The sequence below is a fragment of the Simochromis diagramma genome, unplaced genomic scaffold (assembly GCF_900408965.1).
Source record: "Simochromis diagramma unplaced genomic scaffold, fSimDia1.1 OVJJ01000753.1, whole genome shotgun sequence".
Taxonomy (NCBI): Eukaryota; Metazoa; Chordata; class Actinopteri; order Cichliformes; family Cichlidae; genus Simochromis; species Simochromis diagramma.
The window spans coordinates 5616419-5636561 of record NW_024387523.1 but is presented as its reverse complement, the minus strand read 5'-3'; the positions used below and the strand labels follow the sequence as shown (position 1 = coordinate 5636561).

At 42.7% G+C, this 20143-nt stretch overlaps 3 protein-coding genes and 1 non-coding gene across 4 annotated transcripts; all 4 read left to right on the top strand.

The window, feature by feature from the left end:
* Nucleotides 1-1291: 1291 nt before the first annotated feature.
* Nucleotides 1292-3043, top strand: limd1b (LIM domains containing 1b). The gene is made up of 7 exons (XM_040021355.1): nt 1292-1488; nt 1593-1694; nt 1780-1847; nt 1950-2012; nt 2477-2607; nt 2756-2807; nt 2911-3043. The coding sequence occupies exons 1-7, from the start codon at nt 1455-1457 to the stop codon at nt 2992-2994; spliced, it is 534 nt and encodes a 177-aa protein (XP_039877289.1). The 5' UTR covers nt 1292-1454; the 3' UTR covers nt 2995-3043.
* A 116-nt stretch (nt 3044-3159) lies between these two features.
* Nucleotides 3160-6395, top strand: nrm (nurim). The gene is made up of 4 exons (XM_040021354.1): nt 3160-3359; nt 4015-4208; nt 4323-4499; nt 5339-6395. Exons 1-4 carry the CDS (start codon nt 3209-3211, stop codon nt 5657-5659), a joined length of 843 nt encoding a protein of 280 aa, XP_039877288.1. The 5' UTR covers nt 3160-3208; the 3' UTR covers nt 5660-6395.
* trnak-cuu lies at nt 3590-3662 on the top strand. The gene has a single exon. It is a non-coding gene; the product is annotated as a tRNA-Lys (tRNA).
* A 669-nt stretch (nt 6396-7064) lies between the features above and the next one.
* On the top strand, nt 7065-17909 carry ppp1r18 (protein phosphatase 1, regulatory subunit 18). The gene is made up of 4 exons (XM_040020048.1): nt 7065-7893; nt 8172-12203; nt 14815-15033; nt 16993-17909. Exons 2-4 carry the CDS (start codon nt 8232-8234, stop codon nt 17044-17046), a joined length of 4245 nt encoding a protein of 1414 aa, XP_039875982.1. The 5' UTR covers nt 7065-7893; nt 8172-8231; the 3' UTR covers nt 17047-17909.
* The last annotated feature ends 2234 nt before the right edge of the window (nt 17910-20143 follow it).

The window sequence follows — 20143 nt, the reverse complement described above, 5'->3', positions numbered from 1 at the left end:
CCTGGTGCAGGTATTTCTGGCTCTTTGGGCGTGTCTGGTTTTAGTGACCGACTTATGAGAGGAAGGTCCTAAGGCTTCCACATGAGGGCAGTATCACAGGACAGATGATCCCAGAAAAGGCTTCACTGCTCCTCCTCAATATTTAAAAATGCACATTTAGGCTGCCAAAATATAAGACTCAGGCATGTACTGTAGTACTTTATTCTTTTGGATTCACTTAAAAGTTGAGCTCTGAAGTTGTTTCTGAAGATATTTGTATTTTTTTCCAGTTTCTAAATATTTAGATTACTCATATAAAAACATCCTTATTTATTTCTTTTCTTATTTTCAGTTTTTGATTAAAAAGGAAATCCATTAAGAAGTGCTGAAACTCTCAGCTTTCCTTTAACATCCTTAAAGGGTCATCTTACCATCACCAGCTTGTTTGTTCACTGCACATTTTATACATGTTTTTTATATTTTATACATATTTCTGTACATTGTTACCTGCATATACGAACTTCAGTGGCTTATGTATATAGGTCCATTTTGTGTCTTCCTTCTATATCTTGTGTTCCCCTTGCTATAAGAGCTGTGTAACACCGAAATCTTCTCATCCATGAGATAATAAAGGTTTATTCTATTCTATTCTATCAAAATCTTATCTGAGTAAAAGTGGAGATTTTTTTAACCAGCAGGTTTAAAGTAAAAGGAGTTCCTGTGAGTGTTAAAATATAATAATAATAATTATAATTATCAATAAGACTGATGTAAATTTTGCCTACCCTCACATCCTACAATAACACCAACTCTTTGCATGTCCTCCTTCACTCCATATTCAACATCCATTATCCAGTATTCACACATTGTTAGTATGAATGGCTGTTTTTATCTTGTAGCTTATAGTTTTTGCCGTATAAACACGTAGGAGTCAGGTGTTTAAACCAGCGTCCTCACAATGTGAGTGCTGTGGTAGGCTGAATGTGCTGCAGGTTCTTTTTCACCTTCAGGCTCCTTCCTCTGCTGCTCTGACACATTTCATCTCTTAGCTTACCCGAGAATACAGTTTTTAAATAGAAAGCTGCTTAGAGCTGAAAGTTCTCACAGTAGCTGCAACAGAAAAACCTCAAAAACCTCAAAAAACGGCACTTATTCTTTTTCTAAAATGTACTCCACCATTAGACACTTTTAAAAACATTAAACAGCTACTTAAATACTGTATAAGTACAAAATCGAAGTACTTTTACTCCTTTATTTGTGTTTTCTTTCACACAAAACTACTTTCTGTCTAAAGTTTTTCAGCTGCCTCAGAAGAGTCATTTCTTAAGATTTTGCCCTTCAGAGAGCAAAGGCAGAGAGCAAATTCTCATAAACCCAACGAGCAGCTCCTCTTACAGCTGTCTGCACTGCACATAAAATTAGACCTCCAGACAGCCGTGCTGCAGACTCAGAGCAGTGGGCAAACTGGTGCTGAGATGAATCCCAGTTACAGTGACAGTGTTTACTTTGGTAAGAATGGAAAAGACTTAATATTCGCCTTTTTTTTGGCGGATTAGCCTTTTATTATTCAGATGTGCTGCCAGTTGTTCCATTTATTCTTCATGTTTATTCAGGAACTTGTACGAGATGCAATCAAGCTGTCTACAGAGCAGGTCGAGCGTGTCAGGCAATGGGACGTTTATTCCACAGCGCGTGCTTCATCTGCAGCGTTTGCAGTGAGCTCTCCTCGTGTGAATGCTTCTCTGATAGTACAGTGTGATGTATAACGGTCTACGTATTTAAGCTTTTGCATGTTTTCAGGTAAAACGCTCAGTGGCAAGCCTTTCTACACAGTGTCAGGGATGATATATTGTGAGGATGACTTTTTGGTAAGTATGCTCTTTTAATAGGTTGTAAAATGACAGATTAACTTTATTGCCTAATCTATTTGGGTGGTGGTGTTTTCCTGGTACTCGTGGTATTTTCTGCAGTTCTCTGGAGTTCATCCATCCCCTGAAGTGTGTAACAGCTGTGGCTTTTTAATCACAGATGTGGTAACTATTAATTTATTTACTTAAACAGTACTGTGAAAAAGCATTTCCCCCCTTCCTGATCTTAGGTTTTTTTCCTATATTTGTCACGCACACATGTTTCAGATCATCAAATACATTTTAATATTAGAAAAAGATACCCCAAATAAATATGCAGTTTTTAAATTACCTTTTCATTTATTAACGGATTAAAAGATGTTCAACCTTGCCTGCCCTACATTTGACAACATTTATTTGGGAAAACTACGTTCATTTAATTTTTTTACACTCAGGCACACACATAGAAATGTTTTACTCAGGTTATCTTTGGCTAATATTAGAATTTGTTCGATGATCTGAGACATGTAAATGTGACAAATGTGCAAAGAAAATTAAGAAACCAGGAAGGGGTCAAATACTTTTTCTAAGCACTGTGAGTATATGTGTGGTGTCACATGCAAGAAACTGACATTACATTGAATGATCAGATCCTGCAGGCTCGTGGGAAACCCTATCACCCATCCTGCTTTCGCTGTGTCGTCTGCAGACAGAGCCTGGAGGATCAGCCTTTCGCTGTCGACTCACACCGCAGGATCTACTGTGTCAGCGACTACCACAGGTGGGTGTTTTATGTAGCAACAATAGTCCTTTTCAAGAGCAAAGGGGGAAACCCTGCCAGACAGGCTGAACAGGAGAAAACTCACACCTTTGTTGACTTCATGTTTTAACCTCTGTGAACTTTCACTGAAACTTCTTCACGGTTTCAGGGTCCAGGCTCCCCACTGTGCTGCCTGCAGGTTGCCGATACTCCCAACAGAAGTGAGCTTCACAGAAACTATGCAAAATATTTGATAATTCAATTCACAGAAAATGATCTCACAAAGAAGCACTCTGAGTGCTTTGTTATCTCTTTTTTTTTCAGGGATCCACAGAGTCTATTCGAGTGACATCCTGTGACAGAAACTACCATGTAGAGTGCTACAGGCCTGGTGTTAACCTCATTTAACAAAGACAGATTCTGTGATACTTAATAAGATACCCTAATAAAGTCATCCACTCCTGCTATTTGTTTCTCCTTAGTTTTGTGTGTGGATCTGTGTCTCCTCTGATGCACCTCCACCTGTAGGCAGCATTCGCCGCACACTAGCACCACCTTGTGTCTACATCGGGTACTACAACCACCTCCCATCTCCCGGAACTGTTCGCGATAAGCACTGATAATGGCGTCAGTCACGGTACGTGGCTTGGCTCTCTGCACTACGTCTTTGCTAAACTTTGCGTTTGTTTTCATATCCGGTGCAGATCTCATTCGGTTTGTCTCGTTTCGAGCCATTTACCATAACATCACGGGGGAGACGACACTCTGTCGAGGTAAGTTCCCGTAAGCGGCAGGCGGCCAGGAGCGATTACCAAACACTGGTGGAGGCGATATCTGTAAAACCGTTAAATACCTCATATACTTTTTGGCTATGGAAAAAATTACTGTATAGGTTTATATAAGTATAATTTAACGAATGTTAAATTCATATACGTTATATAGTTCAATTATTACGTTCTCCATATGTGCTGTAAATACCACTGGGCGGCTGTTTAGAACCAGCGCCCGGCTAGCTCAGTCGGTAGAGCATGAGACTCTTAATCTCAGGGTCGTGGGTTCGAGCCCCACGTTGGGCGGTAAGATTTTTTTTTTCTAATGTTTTTTTTTTAGGGCTGTTTTTATTATTAGGGCTATTTTATTCTGTTCACTAAAACGAAAATTATCATTACGGGCTTAAAAGCATAATTTGCTTATCGCCAATATCAAATATCGACCAAATGGCGAGTGTTTGAAAGCTGATTTCGGGTGAGCAGGAATACTGGGTTTGTTAATTAGATTAATTAGCTATTCGTGGTAACGTTCGATTTTCTGTTTTGTTTTTTGTTTTTTTGTGGCATTTTCAATGAGTGCTTATTAACAGTAATTATGTTATTAGGATTGCCGTCAATTTTAAAGTGACGTTTTTTCCTCTGATTCCCCACGGCTAAGACTCCATACCATGGTCGGTGGCCCTGCGGGACAGCTCTGTTCTGAGGGCTCTTGCTGTGGATCTGGGGCTCCTGGCCCTCTTCATTGTGCAGCACAGCCTGCTGGCCTGGCTGCCTGTCAAACAGGCCCTGCAGTCAGTGCTGGGGCCCCTCAACAGGACAGCATACTGCTTCACCACAGCACTCGCCCTCCAGGTACAGCAGCGCCCTTTCTCTGAGTGTTTACTGTCACATAGAAGCATAACTTACTCCTACCTTAGTGTTAATCACACCTTTCAGTGTGCATCATTGCTCTGTTTCCTGTGTTAGATCTTGATGCGGTACTGGCAGCCTGTGACTAACGCCCCCTGCCTGTGGTCAGTGCGTCAGGCACCCTGGAGTGTCTGGTTCCCCCTGCTCTGCTTCTCGCTGCACTTCCTCTGTTGGGCCATCATCTGCAGCATCCTCATGATCTTTGATTACCCAGAACTACTGGGCATCAAGCAGGTAGGGATCAAAAACAAATGCACATGTTTGTGCTTTCAGATGCTGGAAAATCAGAGGTTGCTCAACTAAAAATACTAAAAAAAATCTATGATTACAGTTTGCTTTATTTCTGGTTGTTGATTACTGCTTGGTTAGTTGGTGTTCCTTAAAAGAATTAATTAACACCACTTTAAAATATCGTGCTGTTAAACAACAAGAAGCAAATGGATATTTATTGCACATATGCTCCCTGGCCGTTTCATTAGGTACAGCTTTTCAACTGGTCAATAACAAAAATATCTAATCAGCCAATCACATGGCAGCTCAGTGCTTGTAGGCATGTAGACATGAGCAGCTGACCTGCTGAAGTTCAAACTGAGCATCACATGGGGAGGAATTTCAAGGTTTTAATTTTCAGCACCCATCAGTATGAATCACAACCCTAATCAGAGTTTTCACTGTTGTGGCTGAGCAGGACTGAAAGATTTTACTGCAGTGAGAACTGAACCTCCGTCCCCAAATGTAAAGGCTCTCCTCCAGTAAAGCAGTGCTAGTGTGGTGCCAGTATTGCCTTGGTGCACACATTTTGATAATTTTTGAAAACCAGCGGTTATTAACATCTATATGTTTCACCTGTCACCTGGTGCTCTGGGCCTAACTCCGTATTTAATGACTCTGACCCTTTCCACCACCATCTTATAATTACATTTTAATGAAATGCCCTTTTAATAAATCAATAGAGATTACAATACTGACCCAAGTAATCTGCATTACTTAGATCAGTAACTTCGGTGCTCCCGGAGGAGAAAGTGTGTATGGGCATGAATAAACTCCATTTACTGATTAACCTCCTCCCTCAGGTGTATTACGACTGTCTCGGATTGGGGGACCCCCTCTCTCACAAGTCGCCCCATGCCCAGCGCCTCCTGTCCCACCTGCGCCACCCGGTGTGCCTGGAGCTGGGTGTGGTGCTGTGGCTCCTGCCAGCCTTATCCCTGGACAGGCTCCTGCTGGCGGGGGCTCTGTCGGCCTACCTGGCTCTGGCGCACTCTCTGGACAAACAGGATTTAGCCTACCTGTGCGTGCAGCTCAACAGTAAGATGCAGCTCTTTGCGCAGCCACACGGAGGCAGCGCCGACGCCACGCCCAACGAGGACACTGACGACCACAAGAAGAAGTGAAGCAGAGGTCTTCCCAGTGCTTTGATCTGAATCTGTCATAAATAATGTTTTAAAACTGACTACAAAAGAGTTTCTGTAGGCCTCTTGAGCCTGATGTCTGCTGATTTTGTCATTTCAAATGTATTTTATTACAGTTTATGCCATCGTGTGAAAACACAGCCGCCCCCCCTGCTCGTACAGAGGTGTCACTTTTCTTAAAACTACTAATTTTGATACAATTAGGTTGAAACATTTTTATACTGAATATTTTTTAATACATGAAATTGTTTTATTGTATAGTCTTACTGGCTGTTACAGTGCCCAAGACAAGTACATTAACACTGTGTTTCTCTGGAAGCTAATTTCAGGTTTATCTTTCCTTTGAAAAACAACGTTTCACTGAGATTTTACACTGGTAAAAGCTTTTTTCTTTTTCTGCTCTGTGACAGAACAAAGTGACAATGTTTCTGCTACAATGAATGTATCTCCTTCAAAGCTTTTCCTCGATGGTGAGATCAAACCGATTGTTTAAAGACGTGAAGCTGAACGTATCGAACAAACTACTTTTAACGTTTATCATGCTTGATAAATAAGGTATTATCAAGGCAGCCAGTATTAGTATTAGTGGATTCTGTAATGTCTCATTTGGTATGTTTTTTTACACTAATGTTTTCCCCATGTGTGCCTTACTGTAATTACAGTGACAGCTTTCAGTATTTTTAAAAACATGTTCAATAAAAGTGGAAAGTTCACTTGTCCTGGTAAATTGTGTCTTTTTTTAGGTTTATTTTTTATTTTTATGAGTCAAGTTTTAAGAGTTTAAGGAGCAGATGATTTAAATTTAATTTTAAAGCTGATATATCACTGTCATGATCCTGGGTCCTTTTGACCCAGCGTTTTGTGTTTTCTCTTCGTGATTTTGGTTCTGTTCTTCCTCTGGTTAGTGTTTACTCTGTTCTGCCCGTGTGTTCCTGTATCTAGTCCGCGTTTCTTAGTTTGTGTCCTTTCATGTGTAAGTTCCTGTTTTATTGTGAAGGTCTGTGTCTTATGTGAGTGTTTTCAGTTTGCCTCCCTAGTCTCGTCATGTTAATCACTCCCAGCTGTGTTCCCACCTGTATGTAATCTCCCTGTGTTCTCTGAGTGTATTTAAGTTGTGTCTTCTGTCATAGTAATTGCTGGTTCGTCTGTGTTGTTTCCCCTCGGTCTCCCTGCGTCTCTTCATGTGTATTTCCCCGGATCTCCCTGCACCGTCATTCCTGGTTTGTGTTGTTAGTTTACCTAGTTTAGGTTTTCGGTTTCATGTTCACACCCCGTTGTTGTTTGTACCCACTACTGTAAATAAACACTCACCTGCACCAGAGCTGCCGCCTTTTGGGTCCTTTCTCCACCTCCACACGGCTTACCCCGGCAAACCGTGACAATCACAGATGAACTACAGCTTTAATAACTGAGCCAGAAGATGTTTTTTTGTTGTTGTTTTTATTTTATTTTACAGGGTATAGATCGATATATATGCTCACTGGCCAACTTATTGGGTACACCTGAGGGATTTTTGTAATTAGGGGAAAGTTTCATATCCATCTAAACGCTCTCGTGTTTATGAATATGAATAAACATGAATAACATTTTTGACTGTATGTTTTCTACATCAGAGACGCTAGAAAATAATTTTTAAAAATAAAAATGCGAATAATCAGCAATGAAGATATTCCAGTAGTTTGGGGTACACACCTCTGTCAGTGGAGCTGATCGTGTTTGATCTGCTTCAATCAAGTCCCGCTGCAGCTCTGCATGCTGACACCACATCCCGTTTCACCGCCCTCCACCTCCACCGCTTTACCAATTAACCCTGCGGGACGCGGGGGTGAGCAAAGGCGGGGGAGGGCTTGTTGGTGGCCGGGCAGACGGCTGTGTGCTTTAAACGCCTTTTCTTAGGTCCGACAATATGGTGTGTGCCACTAAACTCTCCAGAGGGAATTGAATGTAATTATCGGATTAGAGCGCTGCAGCTCTCGAGCTGGAAATATTTACAACCGCACGGAGGACGGAGGTTTTTCTGCTCTGATGTCCATTCAGGTCCCGATATCGCTTGACTGGGTCACTGATCATTTTTAAAAGTTGGGTTTTGACAGGACAGATTAATCTGTTCGTTACAGGCAAAGGAGGTTTTCCATGGTGGAGTAGACCGCTTTACGCACAAGTGGAGATGTAAAGTCGGGGTGGATGCAGATATTTTTGCCAAAACAAGAGTTTGGGTGAGTTATATTCAAAATTTTCATTAAATATGTTACAACTGAGGTTATGCATTATGTGCTGCGAGTTAATTCGATTACATGTGCTATTTTATTATCCTTTAACATGAACAGATAAATAGACTGCACTGTCAAACGTGTGCTTTAATGCCTACTTGGATGTAAATTAAACCTGCTAACATGTTACCATGAGGTGTAGTTGTTCCTCGGGTTTATGTGGCAAAACTTCCATTTTTGCATGTTTATTAGAAAGAAAATTGATAATATTTTATTCTTTGCAGAGGATTCCCAGAGGCTCTGAAGAGGAACCGTTTTATCCAAAAGTGGGCACCTTTTCTGTTATGTCTGTTTCCTCTCTGCCAGAATGGAAACAACTCCTTCTGGAGAAAAAGAGGAGAGAAGAGGAGGAGCGAGAGAGGAGGGAAAAAGAGGAGGAGGAGAAGTTTGCCAGCATGCCAGCTTGGAAGCGAGGGATCATCCAGAGAAGGAAGGCGAAGCAGGAGTATGTGGGTGACAGGGAGAAGGAGAGAGATGGCTGTCTGCTGCAAGTGGATGTCAGATCTCCTTCTGATGGTCTGAGTGACACAGACAGCTTCGTAACAGTTAATCTGGGAAGCGAACTGTCGCTCAGTCCAGATCCAGGCCAGTGGCTGGATGCAGATCCCAAACCAGTGAGCCAGGTGTCTGTAGAAACAATAGTTCCAGTCCATGAAAATCCATTTATTCTCACGCAGAGTGCATGGAGGAAGAGCAGGGATGGAGAAACAGGGAACGAGCCAGAAGTTAAGGAGAGAGATAAATTAAGCCCCAGGAGTCAAGATGGGGAGCTGGGGAGAGGACGAGATATAGAGCTGAAAAAAGAGAGGTTTAGGGACTTGAGTGAGGGGAGGGAAAAAGACAGGAGCAGGGATAGGAGTCAAGGAAGAGAAAGAGAGAATAGCAGGGAGGGGTGTGAAAAGGAAAAAAGCCAACTGAAGGAGTTGGTTAAGGATGCAGTCAGGGAGCAGGAATTTCTTAAAGTTAGAAAAGACACAGAGGAAAAAGAAACCCCTTCACCCACTTCTTCGCTTTCCCCTCTTGTTCCGTGTCTTCGGACCATCAGAGCTGACAATATCATCATCATCGAGCAGGACAGGAAGGGCAGCGATGAGAGAAAGGGTAGATGGAGGGAGGCAGAGCGGGAGAAGCTCGAGGAGGACCAGCCGGGGAAGAAAGGGGTGAAGATGGACCTAAGGGAGATTCTGGCTGGAGGAGGGAGTGTCACTGAGATCCGAGCCTCTGAAGTTCTTATTATAAAGCCCTCAACCTGCCCTGAAGAGAGGAGTGCAGGGGGGAAAGGGAGAGAGGATGGGGAGATGAAGGGCAGCATGGATGCAAGAAGGGAGAGCATAGGCAGGGAGCTGAGAACAGATGTGTCCTGGCTGAGAGAGAAAGAAAAGGAGAAACCATGGGGCCAGGCAACAGTTATTAATAAAGACAGCAGAAAGGACAGCTTGGATGATAATGTTTTTGTGGAGAGAGGAGGGAGGGTCAGTCAGCTGCTGAGTAAATTCGGAGAGCACCCCAAGCCTCCATCCCGATCCAAAAGCTCCGATAATTTCCTTGAGCCAGGGAGGAGAAAATACTCAGGAGATCAGGATGAGCAGCAGTCCGAGGAGAGGAAGGCAGATGGAAAGAATACGCTGCTAAAAGGTGTCCCAAAACGCTCGTTTAGCTTCTCCGATCGAGTCATCTGCGCTAAGGAGAATGGGATAGGTGACGAAGGGTTTTACGAGAGAAAAATTCGTGAGAGGATTCACTCAGAGAGCGTGGCGCCATGGGTAGATGTAGCTGCCTTAAGGAGGGAAACCACAGTGAAGATGGGGTGTGCACGACTTCTAGAGAGAGACAGATTTGGAAAGCACAGAGTAAAAACCGAAGACTTTGGTATACAGCTTAAGAAAGTCGAGTTTGTTGACAGGAGGGCCGCGGAGAAGGTCGGCGATGCAGACGGGGATGTGGGGTTCACGGTGGCCTCAGTTAAAAACACGGAGGGAATATCATTTGCTAGGAGAGTGCCGATTAGGCAGGATGGGAAAGCAAGAGCTGACAGAGAGGTGAAGCGACCGGCAGGTGAAAAGAGTTTAGAAAGGGAGGTGAATGTAGACAAAGATTCAGAGGGAGGGGGAGAGATTGAGGTGAAAGTTTGTGAGAAAACAGATTCTCAAAGAGAAGCTGGACTAGAGAGCTCACCCGAAACAAGCAACGTTGATGCTGAGAGTCACTGCAGACATGATTCGGCTTTTACTGAGTGCTCCAGTTTAGGCTCTACAATTCCAGACAGAGCCCTCCATAAAGGTGCAGACTGGAGACTACAAGGACCTTACCTAACACAGTCTGTTTTATCCCCACATACTGAGGATCTAATAAGTAAAATAGAAAAAATAGGAGACACAACCTTTTATAGCAACAAAGACAGCAAAGAGGAGGTGCAAGCAGCAGGATCAGAAAACCTCAGTTATGATTCGACCCCCAGATCTCCGAAAAGGAGCGCACTCACCGGGAACCCTCCAGGCCCCGTGGAGATTCAGATTCCCAGGACTGTGTTTTATGTTGCAGAAGAAGTGGTGGAGAAAATAAAGCCCGGGTGTCAACGCAGCGAGGGGCAAGACTGTCATGGAGGTCGACAGGTCGAGAGGAGGGATAGCTGGAGGATTGGGAAGCCCTTAAGCCGCATAGAGTCTCTGCGAGAGAAAATCAGACAGAGAGAGCTGGAGAAACAGCGACAGGGTGAAGGGAGTGAAGCTGCAGAGATTAGTGCTACTCAGACAGCGGGGGACAGGTACGAGGAGAGGGGAACTGAAATAGAAAAACAGTGGGAAGCTACAGCACACGTGCAGAAGAGGCCGGCCGAAACAGAGCAGGGACAGGAAGAAGCAGCGGCGCAGACATCCGCGGCTGCGTTTGACGTCACGCAGGAAGTCGGCGTGTTGAAAACCTGCCCTCAGCTTCCTGTTTCTGTCCTACTGTCACAAACTGTCAGAGGAGAGGAAGTGATAAGCGAGTGTACCGCCAGGGCCTCCGAAGCTACCTCCGAAGCCCTCCAGATATCTGAGGATGAGGACGACCCAGTGAAACATGTAGAAGAGCCGCAAAGGCGCGACAGGGGCCGAAACGCAAGCACAGAAGAAGAACAGGAGGAGGAGGAAGGAAAGGAGCTCTCCGAGGAGGAGGTAGAGGAATACACATCACCTCTCGATTCTACACAATCTCTCTCTCCTTCGCCGCCTCTTCCCAACTCTCTCGCAGCCATGAGTCGGATCTACAACTTGGAAACCGTGGGTTCGAGGTCGGGCTTGTATTTGAGGGACAGGACAGTGGACATCTCATCGTCTGTGCACCTTGTTAAAGTGAAGCCAATCGTATCGAACTCACAGCAGGGGGACAACAAAGCATTTACAGACGATGACATTAGTGGGGTTCAGACAATACAGCAGCAGATTGAGCAGTTTCAGCTGAAAGAGCAGGAAGCGCAAAACTCTTCGTCAAATACCTCCCTGAAGGACAGAGAGACGAAGGGGCAACAAAGAGTGTTAAAGCAACAGAGAAAGGACGATTTTCGGACCCAGCAGATAAAGGACGACCTCAAAGCACATCAGATAAAGGACGATGTTAAAACCCAGGAGAAGGATCAGGAAACACCAGACCTCAACCCCAAAGTGTCTCCTCATCACGCTTGTTCTCCCACACCTCAGGCCAAACAAACTATCACAGTCACCCCCTCATATCTCAGGACCCAATCCCCAGACAACTCCCTGAAAGCCACAGATTGTGCCCCGACCCCGGCTTCTTCCCCAAGCTCGCCATCTCCTGCCCAGTCTCCGAGTGTGTCTCCGTCACCCACCCAGACACCTGTGCTCTTTTCTATCAGGAGTGCCTCCGGGGGCCAAGTGAAGCGAGGCGCCACCATCACAATCACACCAAAAAGGGCAACGGGAGCCGCAGCACGGCCCTCGGCGTCCACATCAACCCCAGCGAAGACCCCACACCAGCAGCAGCAGACTCAGACGGTGTCAACCCCCGCAAAGACACCACCACAGCAGCAGCAGGGCCAGGCAGTGTCAACCCCCGCAAAGACACCACCACAGCAGCAGCAGGGCCAGGCAGTGTCAACCTCCACGAAGACAACACCACAGCAGCAGACCCAGACAGCCCCCGCTGTGACTGAGCCGGGGAAGAAGAAGTATCCAACTGTGGAGGAAATTGTGGTGATCGGTGGATATCAGAACCTGGAGAAGTCGTGTCTGGTCAAGAATAGAGGGACCCCAAAAAAGGTGAGTGGAAACTGTGTTGTTACTTTGTTACTTTGTTTTAACATGTCCCCACATGCTTTCTAAAGTTTATCAGACATACACCAACGTTTATCACCTGCTGTCACCTGCACGATGGGCCTCGCCATCAAGCCTTTTCACCGAGAGAACATCCCTTTCCACTGAGTACAGTTGCAGAGACCGACCTAAGCTGGTTAAGGCTTTATCAAGCACGACATCTTGATTCTTAGCCATGAAGTCCTCAAGTGATCTCCTTTGCCATTTGCTTGTGCGGTCTCGTGCTGTGCAGATTTTTGACTTTCATCCTGTGATAACGGTTTCTACATATCACACTTTACACACTTAAAATTGTATTTGGGTGATTTATTATCATTAAAAAGAAGCATGCAAACCCACAGATGGATAAAGGAAAGTGCTTGATGATTGGTGTTAACTGGACTCACTTAAATGCTTCATAGTCATCTGCAGAGACGGTTGACAGTAATGTTGCAGGCTTCACTGGAGAGGAAAAAAAAAGCTAAATAGGAAGCCGCAGTGACAGACATCCTCTCTCTATATAATTTTTTTTTTTGCATTTTCTCTACCTACATAACATGACCTTTTATCTCTGTGAATACATGCGATACCACACCTGCGTCCACAGTGGACCTGTAAATTAATTTTCCTGGAGTTCATGTTAAATGTTCTGTTTCCTCTTTTTAACTTCTGTGAATCCGAGCAGGAGGGGGAAGGCAGAGTTGCTAAGCAGGGCAGAATTTTTTTTTTTTTTTTCACCATCCTGTAATGATAAATCTGGCTGTATTGACAGTTTTCACTGCCTATTAGAAGAATGTGATTGGTGGTAACCCCCTGCAGTCTGCTTCCTCGTTCCCTTGTACCAGTTGAGTTGTTTCTGTTGAGTCAGCTTCTCACACAAATCTCCCTTTGTGTTTTCTTGGCTGTTTCCTAGCAGGGGTTTGGTAGTTAGACCAGAGTCTTGGCAGACAGGTTTTGACCACGCTGCCCTCCCACTGTATATGGCTGACAGCAGGCCGCCAACTACGAGCTCGATGTGCGTGAGATGGGAAAGAAAGCGAGGCAGGGTTTTGCAGACAGATCAAAGGGCGGCTCACTGGCAGAGAAGTCGCAAGGAAGGAAAACTGACATTTTTGACAGTCATACTGAGAGGATTAAAGTCTTGTTATTTGGTCTGATAGAAACTCCCTGTCACGCTGCATGTTTTTGCTCACTTCCTCTTTTAAGACTTCCTCCAAGCACGACAAAGAGCCCAACACAGGGAAGTGACGCGGTGCCCATTTTTAAATTGCCAAATGCGACTCTGATGCTCAACTGTTGCATTACCGGACCACCTGTAACCTAAAGCATGAAAATGAAAGTTCCCAAATAGCATTACTGTGGCCTTTAATTAGATAAATAATCATGCATTCTCTGCATGCATCTCTATAATAAGTTGTGTAATCCCTGCCTGCATGTATAAGCACCGCCCTCCTTAGCCTCTGTGAGTGATGACCACTGAGTGATTCTCTGACCACCTGTCGCTCTCACGTTGATGCCCTACAGACAGTTTGACGTCAGGCTTCCTTCCCTTCCCCCCTCCAAGCCACGCCATCATGTCACAGGGCAAGAGGCTCATCTGCTATCTCATCTAAGTTTTCTTTTCATATGTGCACTTTTTTTTGTTTTCTAGCATAAAATATGTCCAGAAGTGGTAGATATCCTTCTTTATGCTGTTAAGATGTGGCCTTAAACATGGCTGTCACATGTTATCAAATGGAGCAGTGCACTTTTGAGAATCTGAAGTCAAGTATTACTTGATAAACTTTCTTCTTTATGGCTCTTTTTCTTGCTCTTTTCCCATCCCTGTGTCGCCGGGTGCCTCTGCTGTCCCGCTGTGCCTGGGTTAATCGGGTTCAGGGAGGAAGGATTAGCCTACTGTGCCTCAGCATGCCAGCTTCTCTAACCCAGAGCTGTTTTGTGCTCCGTCCACATTTAGTGCAAAGCCGTTATCGTGCACATCACGTCTGCGCTTCTAGGTGTGTTTGCTGCACGTTCAGGCTTCAGAGCCGAGATGCTGTCGTTATAAAACGTGCTGTGTGGGGATGCGCTGGCGTTTTACACCACACCGGCCTTCGAATAAACAAACTCAAACACCCGTCAGGCCAGGCGGGGGCCTTGTTCTCCTTTTCAGCAGTTTAAGAGAAGTGGCAAACCAAAACTTCAGTTTCAGCTTCTTAGGCTGAATATGCATCAGAATTAGTTATCAATGAGTGCACGAAGGGTTCAGCCAGTAAGTCCTTCTACAGATGGTGTATTTCTGCTGTGTTAAGCCCCGTGCTGTCACTTAAAATTACACTGACAGCATCCAAACCTCGCTGACACTGAAACCTTCTCCAGATCTGCAGTGTGTTTACATGACGAACAAACAGCTTGCTAAAGGAACACCAACATTTTCCCTGTAATAACCCCACTTTTACTGCAGCATTACTGCAAATCTGTAATGTGAAGGTTTTTGCTACAATACTATATTTTTTAACAAGCATGTAAAACCGTAAATATTAGCTTAAATGTAATTCATCAAAAGCATAACCACGCCTTTCTGTATTCACTTTTGCAGGGGAAGGTGTGTTTTAACGAGGTCAAGCTGGAGCAGGTGTGTGAGTACCCATCGGAGGCCCTCATGCAGTTCTTCAATCCCCACTCTCAGGACCTGGGGAGCGCAGAGAGGCTGCAGGATGAGGAGGTGCAGGAGGAGCAGGGTGACGGGGAGGGGGGGGCGGTCGTGGTGAAGAATACGAGGAGTACGGGAACTGCAACGGGACCGCGTGTAATAGATGTGAGTCACTTACCCCCACGGCTCAGAAAACATAACGTTTAGTGAGGTCTTTTTCAGCCTTACTGACACCCTGATAAACTCTGTGGGTTTGGATTTCATGAAGGATAACATGCTGAATTTTGGTTTATGGTCAGAAGAAGGCTGAGTGCCTCAAGATAAGGCTTGAGCTTGTCTTATAACTCGCGAATCCCAAACCAACAATGTATTGATCCTAACAAGAAAGCCTGACATTATGCTTCTTCATTGTTTACCACTGACATAAAATTCATGATGTTTCCTCAGTAGGAAAAGAATGGGCACTGTAGTTTTTCTGAGAGACTCCAAATGTGTACAAATTCACAAATAAAAATACTTGTGTGCTAAAAACCACAGTGCCCAGCTTTTTAGGAAATTTCTGAAGGGAAAATGGTGACTAAATGTCTCTTCAGTAATGTAAAGATGTCTTTATATGAGTCTGAAACCAGATGCTCATTTGTTAATGTTTTGTCAGTCACATGTTGTTACCACAGGTGATGGTCCATTTCTGTAGCATCAGTTTGTTCAGAGCCATGTAATAACAAGATTAGTTATTGTAGGGTGACCAACCGTCCTCTTTTCACTGGACATGTCCCCTTTTCATGTTCTGTCCGGTGCGTCTGGGGGGGATTTTCGAGATTGATAAAAATGTCCGGGTTTTCCTATATTCAGACAGAGGACCCATGTGTGACGTCATTCCCGAACTGCTGCTTTGTGAGCGCTTGTTCTGCGCTCACAGACGGGACAGACAGCACGCAGCAATGCGCCTAATGATGTTTAAAAGATCCCAAAGCGCAAGTCCATCTTTTCAGACGAACTGCAAAAGAAATTTCCCTCGTACCGACCCAGTACTGGTAATTTTTCTTATGCAGATGAGGCGTTATTTCTGTACCATTATTTAATTCCAGAGGCTTTTAAGTTATTTTTTTGCACTTGTTGACTTGCAAAAGCCTATATGACATATTTTATTTTGACAATTCATTAACCACACAGAGAAGGCATCGTTTAAATATGTTAAATATATTTCTTTAAGCAAGTTCTTCATGAGTAGCCAAGTGTCCTCTTTTTTGGAAATCAAAATATGGTCACTCTAAGTTATTGTTCTATTAAAATAACATACATACACATTCCTTGTAATATTGTTCGTCCATGTTTGCTGAATTACTACCCTTAGCATTTTGTCGCCAATATTTACATAATATTATTAAATAAGATTTACTGAAGGGGCAAAAAGGCTTTTCAAGTTAGCTAGCTGCTAGCTTTGCTGCTAAGGGGAAGTGACGTTAAAAATATATATATTTCTAAACATTTAATAAATGCTGGCAGGTCATTCTTCTGTACTGGAGACATGTATATTTCTCCTGTCACTGTTGTGGATTTTACATAATTTCCCTAGAGTTATTGAAAAATGTTTCTAGGAGTTATTGTGCAAACTAGCAGTTAGCACACTAGCTGCTAGTCAGCGCATCTGTTAGCTTGGTTGCTAACCTAGCAGTATATCATTTTTGTTTAGTTGGGGTTTTTTTTTTCTTTCTTTTTTTTCTTTTCTTTTTCTAAATATATGAACTGTCTGCAAGGGTAGTTAGTCCAACAGAAGAGGAGGTTAAATGAAGGTTAGAAAATATAGGAAATAAAAATATACCTTAACTGTACAAACTGACCAAATTTGAATATCTTGTAAACAGCAGCTGGTTGGAAATGAGGGCAAGCTTGGTAAAATGAAACTTTTGCAAATAAAAATCACAAAGAAATGGTTACGATTTTTAAATTCAATGCTACTGTAAATACTAGAGAGCAAATGGAAAGGTAAAATTGCATTTATGGCTCTCACAAAGCTATAAATGTTATCTTTGGTGAATGGGAATACCTCAAAATACAAAGTAAAATGACATAAAGATCCTAGATTCACCATATTTACCTTCCATCTCCGTCTCTATTTTTCAGATGAGTCTTGCCCTCGATAGAAGCCAGTCACCTTCGCCAAAATTACCCATCTGATGAGGTCACCACCATTTTATTGAACAATATTGTTGTTTTTTGGTCTGTTTTGATCATTTTTTAATTGTGTTTGTTATTACTTGTGGTGTTTTGTTTTCTCTAGTATCAGGATGAATAAGGGACCAAATAATTGTGTTTACTTCACGGATAAAGTCACCTAGTTTATTTTCAGGGAAACTGAGGGAAAGTGACATGAATGTAGTAGCACGTAACCCCTCAGCGGTGCACTGCTGGGTGATGAAGGATCACTTGTCTATGCAATATAATGAAACAGATCAGAGTTATATTTTCTAGGTAATATATATATATATGATAGTTTCTTTTATGTTAATGTCCTTCTTAATTTAAGTCAGCACTGCCTCATCACAGAAAAAGAAGAACTCTTGATGTTTGTATCATCTGACTTCATGTGCCTGCTGGAATTGCCCATACAGATGATCTGAAGATCTGTTAATGTGTTTTGCTTGAAGCCTTTCAGAAAACGCTCCTCTCAGCAGGTGTTATGTGTTGCATGAACGGGTTTTGGTGCAATGTGTGAGGTGATGAAAGTTTTAATTGTTTTTAAATTGGAGTTAAATGGAATTTTATTGTTGCATGAACAACCGCTGTGCAAAAAATGGTTTTGTTTTGTATTTTTCTCGGGTGGAGGTGGAGACTGAGAGGAAGTCCCTGAGAGGACAAAGAGCAAACTGAAACTTCATATTACAGCTGATATCTGACTTTCAGCTGGGCACCATTTATAATCTTGTTATCTTTTGCAATTGAGCGTTTTGACTGGTAAAAGAAGTTGCAAATTCTGTGATTCTGTGATTGAAGAACCTGACTTCAAAAGAAAAAAAACTAATAAACATTACTGAAAAGCGTGTTGGCTCCTCTTTTTTTGTCTGGATACAAACAGACTTTTTATCTGCTTTTCCGTGTCCAATCGGAGTGGTTCCCCTCAAAATGTTCTCAGGAAATCAATTACAATATCGCCTACATAAATACATAAGTTAATAAAAATATAGTATTAAGCATTTTGCTCAGTAAATAATATCCTCTGTTTCACTTTAGCTATGCTGGAGTTTCCAGTTGTATCACATGAGCTTGATAACAAATTTCACACTTTTCTCAATGCTGTAATTTCATTTTCATTTGCATTACACTCACTCGCTCCTTTGGTGTTAGTACTAGTGCCAGCACCTAGTTAGACCCCCTTTTTGCCTTTAGGACTGCCTTAATTCTTTCACTCAGTTGAGTTTGCACATCAGTGATGAGCTTTATGATATGGTCAGTAGATGGATACACTGTGGTCATAAAGGGACGGACATGGTTAGGAATAATGCTCAGGTAGACTGTGGTGTTTACATGATTCTCACGGTACCAAAGAACACATAGTGGACCAAGAAAATATACCCCACACTATTGCACCACCATCACCAACTCAGCTGTTAACACAAGTGACACATTTTTATGTAGCCCACTATTTGACTCATGTTTCATATATTAAACTCGATCAATTTGGTTTATTTTATTTTAGAGCTGACTCCTTTGATACCACTTTGGTGCAGTTATTAGTCTACTCGTTTTACTTGCTGGACTCAGTTTCTAATATCTGGAAATGTTTTCTTTTCTTTTTATTAGTTTCAGTGTTTTTTTCTTTTGGTCTTTTTAGTTATTATAATATGGAATATGGTATTTGTCATCGTTGTGGTCTCTGGGTCTTGAACCCAGGGCTTTGAGTTTGCTGTCAGTTCATTATTTCTTCTGGAATTTGAGAAGTAATTTAAGTTCATTGTTTTCTGTTAATAGTGTTTGTATTTCCTGGCAATATCTTCTGATGCCTGGTATCGGTTCCTTATTTGTTTTGGTTTTTTTGTGCCTGTAGTCCTTTGTTTGCTTATGACTTTTGGTTTATTTGCTCTCTTTTGGTGTTCCTACTCTGTTCTGTGGTTGTCTCTGTATCTCTCTGGTAATTTTACATGTGAGTCTGTCATCTTTTTAGCTACGTCCTGTCTTAGATTGCTGGTCTTTCGTATCGAGTTTAACATCCTTTGTCTTGTCATCTCTTATTTGTTCCCTTCCTTAGTGTCCCAGGCTTGTCTGCATTTGTCCTTTGCCTTCCCAGTTCCCAGTTTGAGTCCACCTGTTCTTTCCTATGTTAAGTTAACTTTTGTTACTCGTTCAGTTGTGTTTTCCTGTTTTATTGTGCTAACTGTTGTTTTCTGTGGTTTGTGTTGTATTTATTTCCCCTGGCTCATTATGTCTATAGTTTCCAGCCATGGATCCCACCCGTTGCCTCTCCCATACTTATTCTGTGAGCACACATTTCAATCCCCTTATGGCTTCTTGAATTATGATTCCTTGCTCTAGCATTTTTAGGGTTTGAAATCTTTTTGGATTCTTTGAGTTCTGCGCAAACACACGATTAACTGCCTTGCAGACACATTGTTCTCAATAAACTACAGCTGAGATTATTTTAGTTACCTAAAAAGAATAAAGAATCCTAAACAAGGAGTGAAATCAGCAGTCTGTTGGGCAAAATGAAAACTAACCAAAAGGATTTTGTGAGCTCAAAAACTAAAGTCAAATTTAAAACACTTATGGAAAATGTCTTTCACTTTGGTCAAATTTGTTATTACATTTATGTCATGTCATGGTGCTTTTTATTGGATGTTTACATCAATGTGAACTTTTGAAAAGTGCACCTCTGAATAATATCCTCTGAAATATAATAATAATTAAAAATAAAAGTCAAACTAATGAAAAGGAAGGCTAAGGCTAAACTCAAATGACAAAACTTTGTGGTCTTTACTGCATCCACCTGTAGTGAATAACTGAAAAGCATGCTGTGTTGGGTTCAGACCACTCAAGAATATATCATGTCTTTGCCTTGAGAAACCCTTGGGTTGCTTATGCGGTAGGAGAAGGAACTAAACCCGTGCTGCTCCTTTTAGCCTTGTGGCCTGTAGTTGCCTGCTCAAACATGTAATCAATAGTTTACACATTGTTGTAAACCTTCTGTATGTACCTTCATGACAGCATCTGTTGATTGTAGACCTTGAAAATGACCTGCATCCCTCTCAAGATTTTGTTAGATGTTGTGATGTTGCCAAGC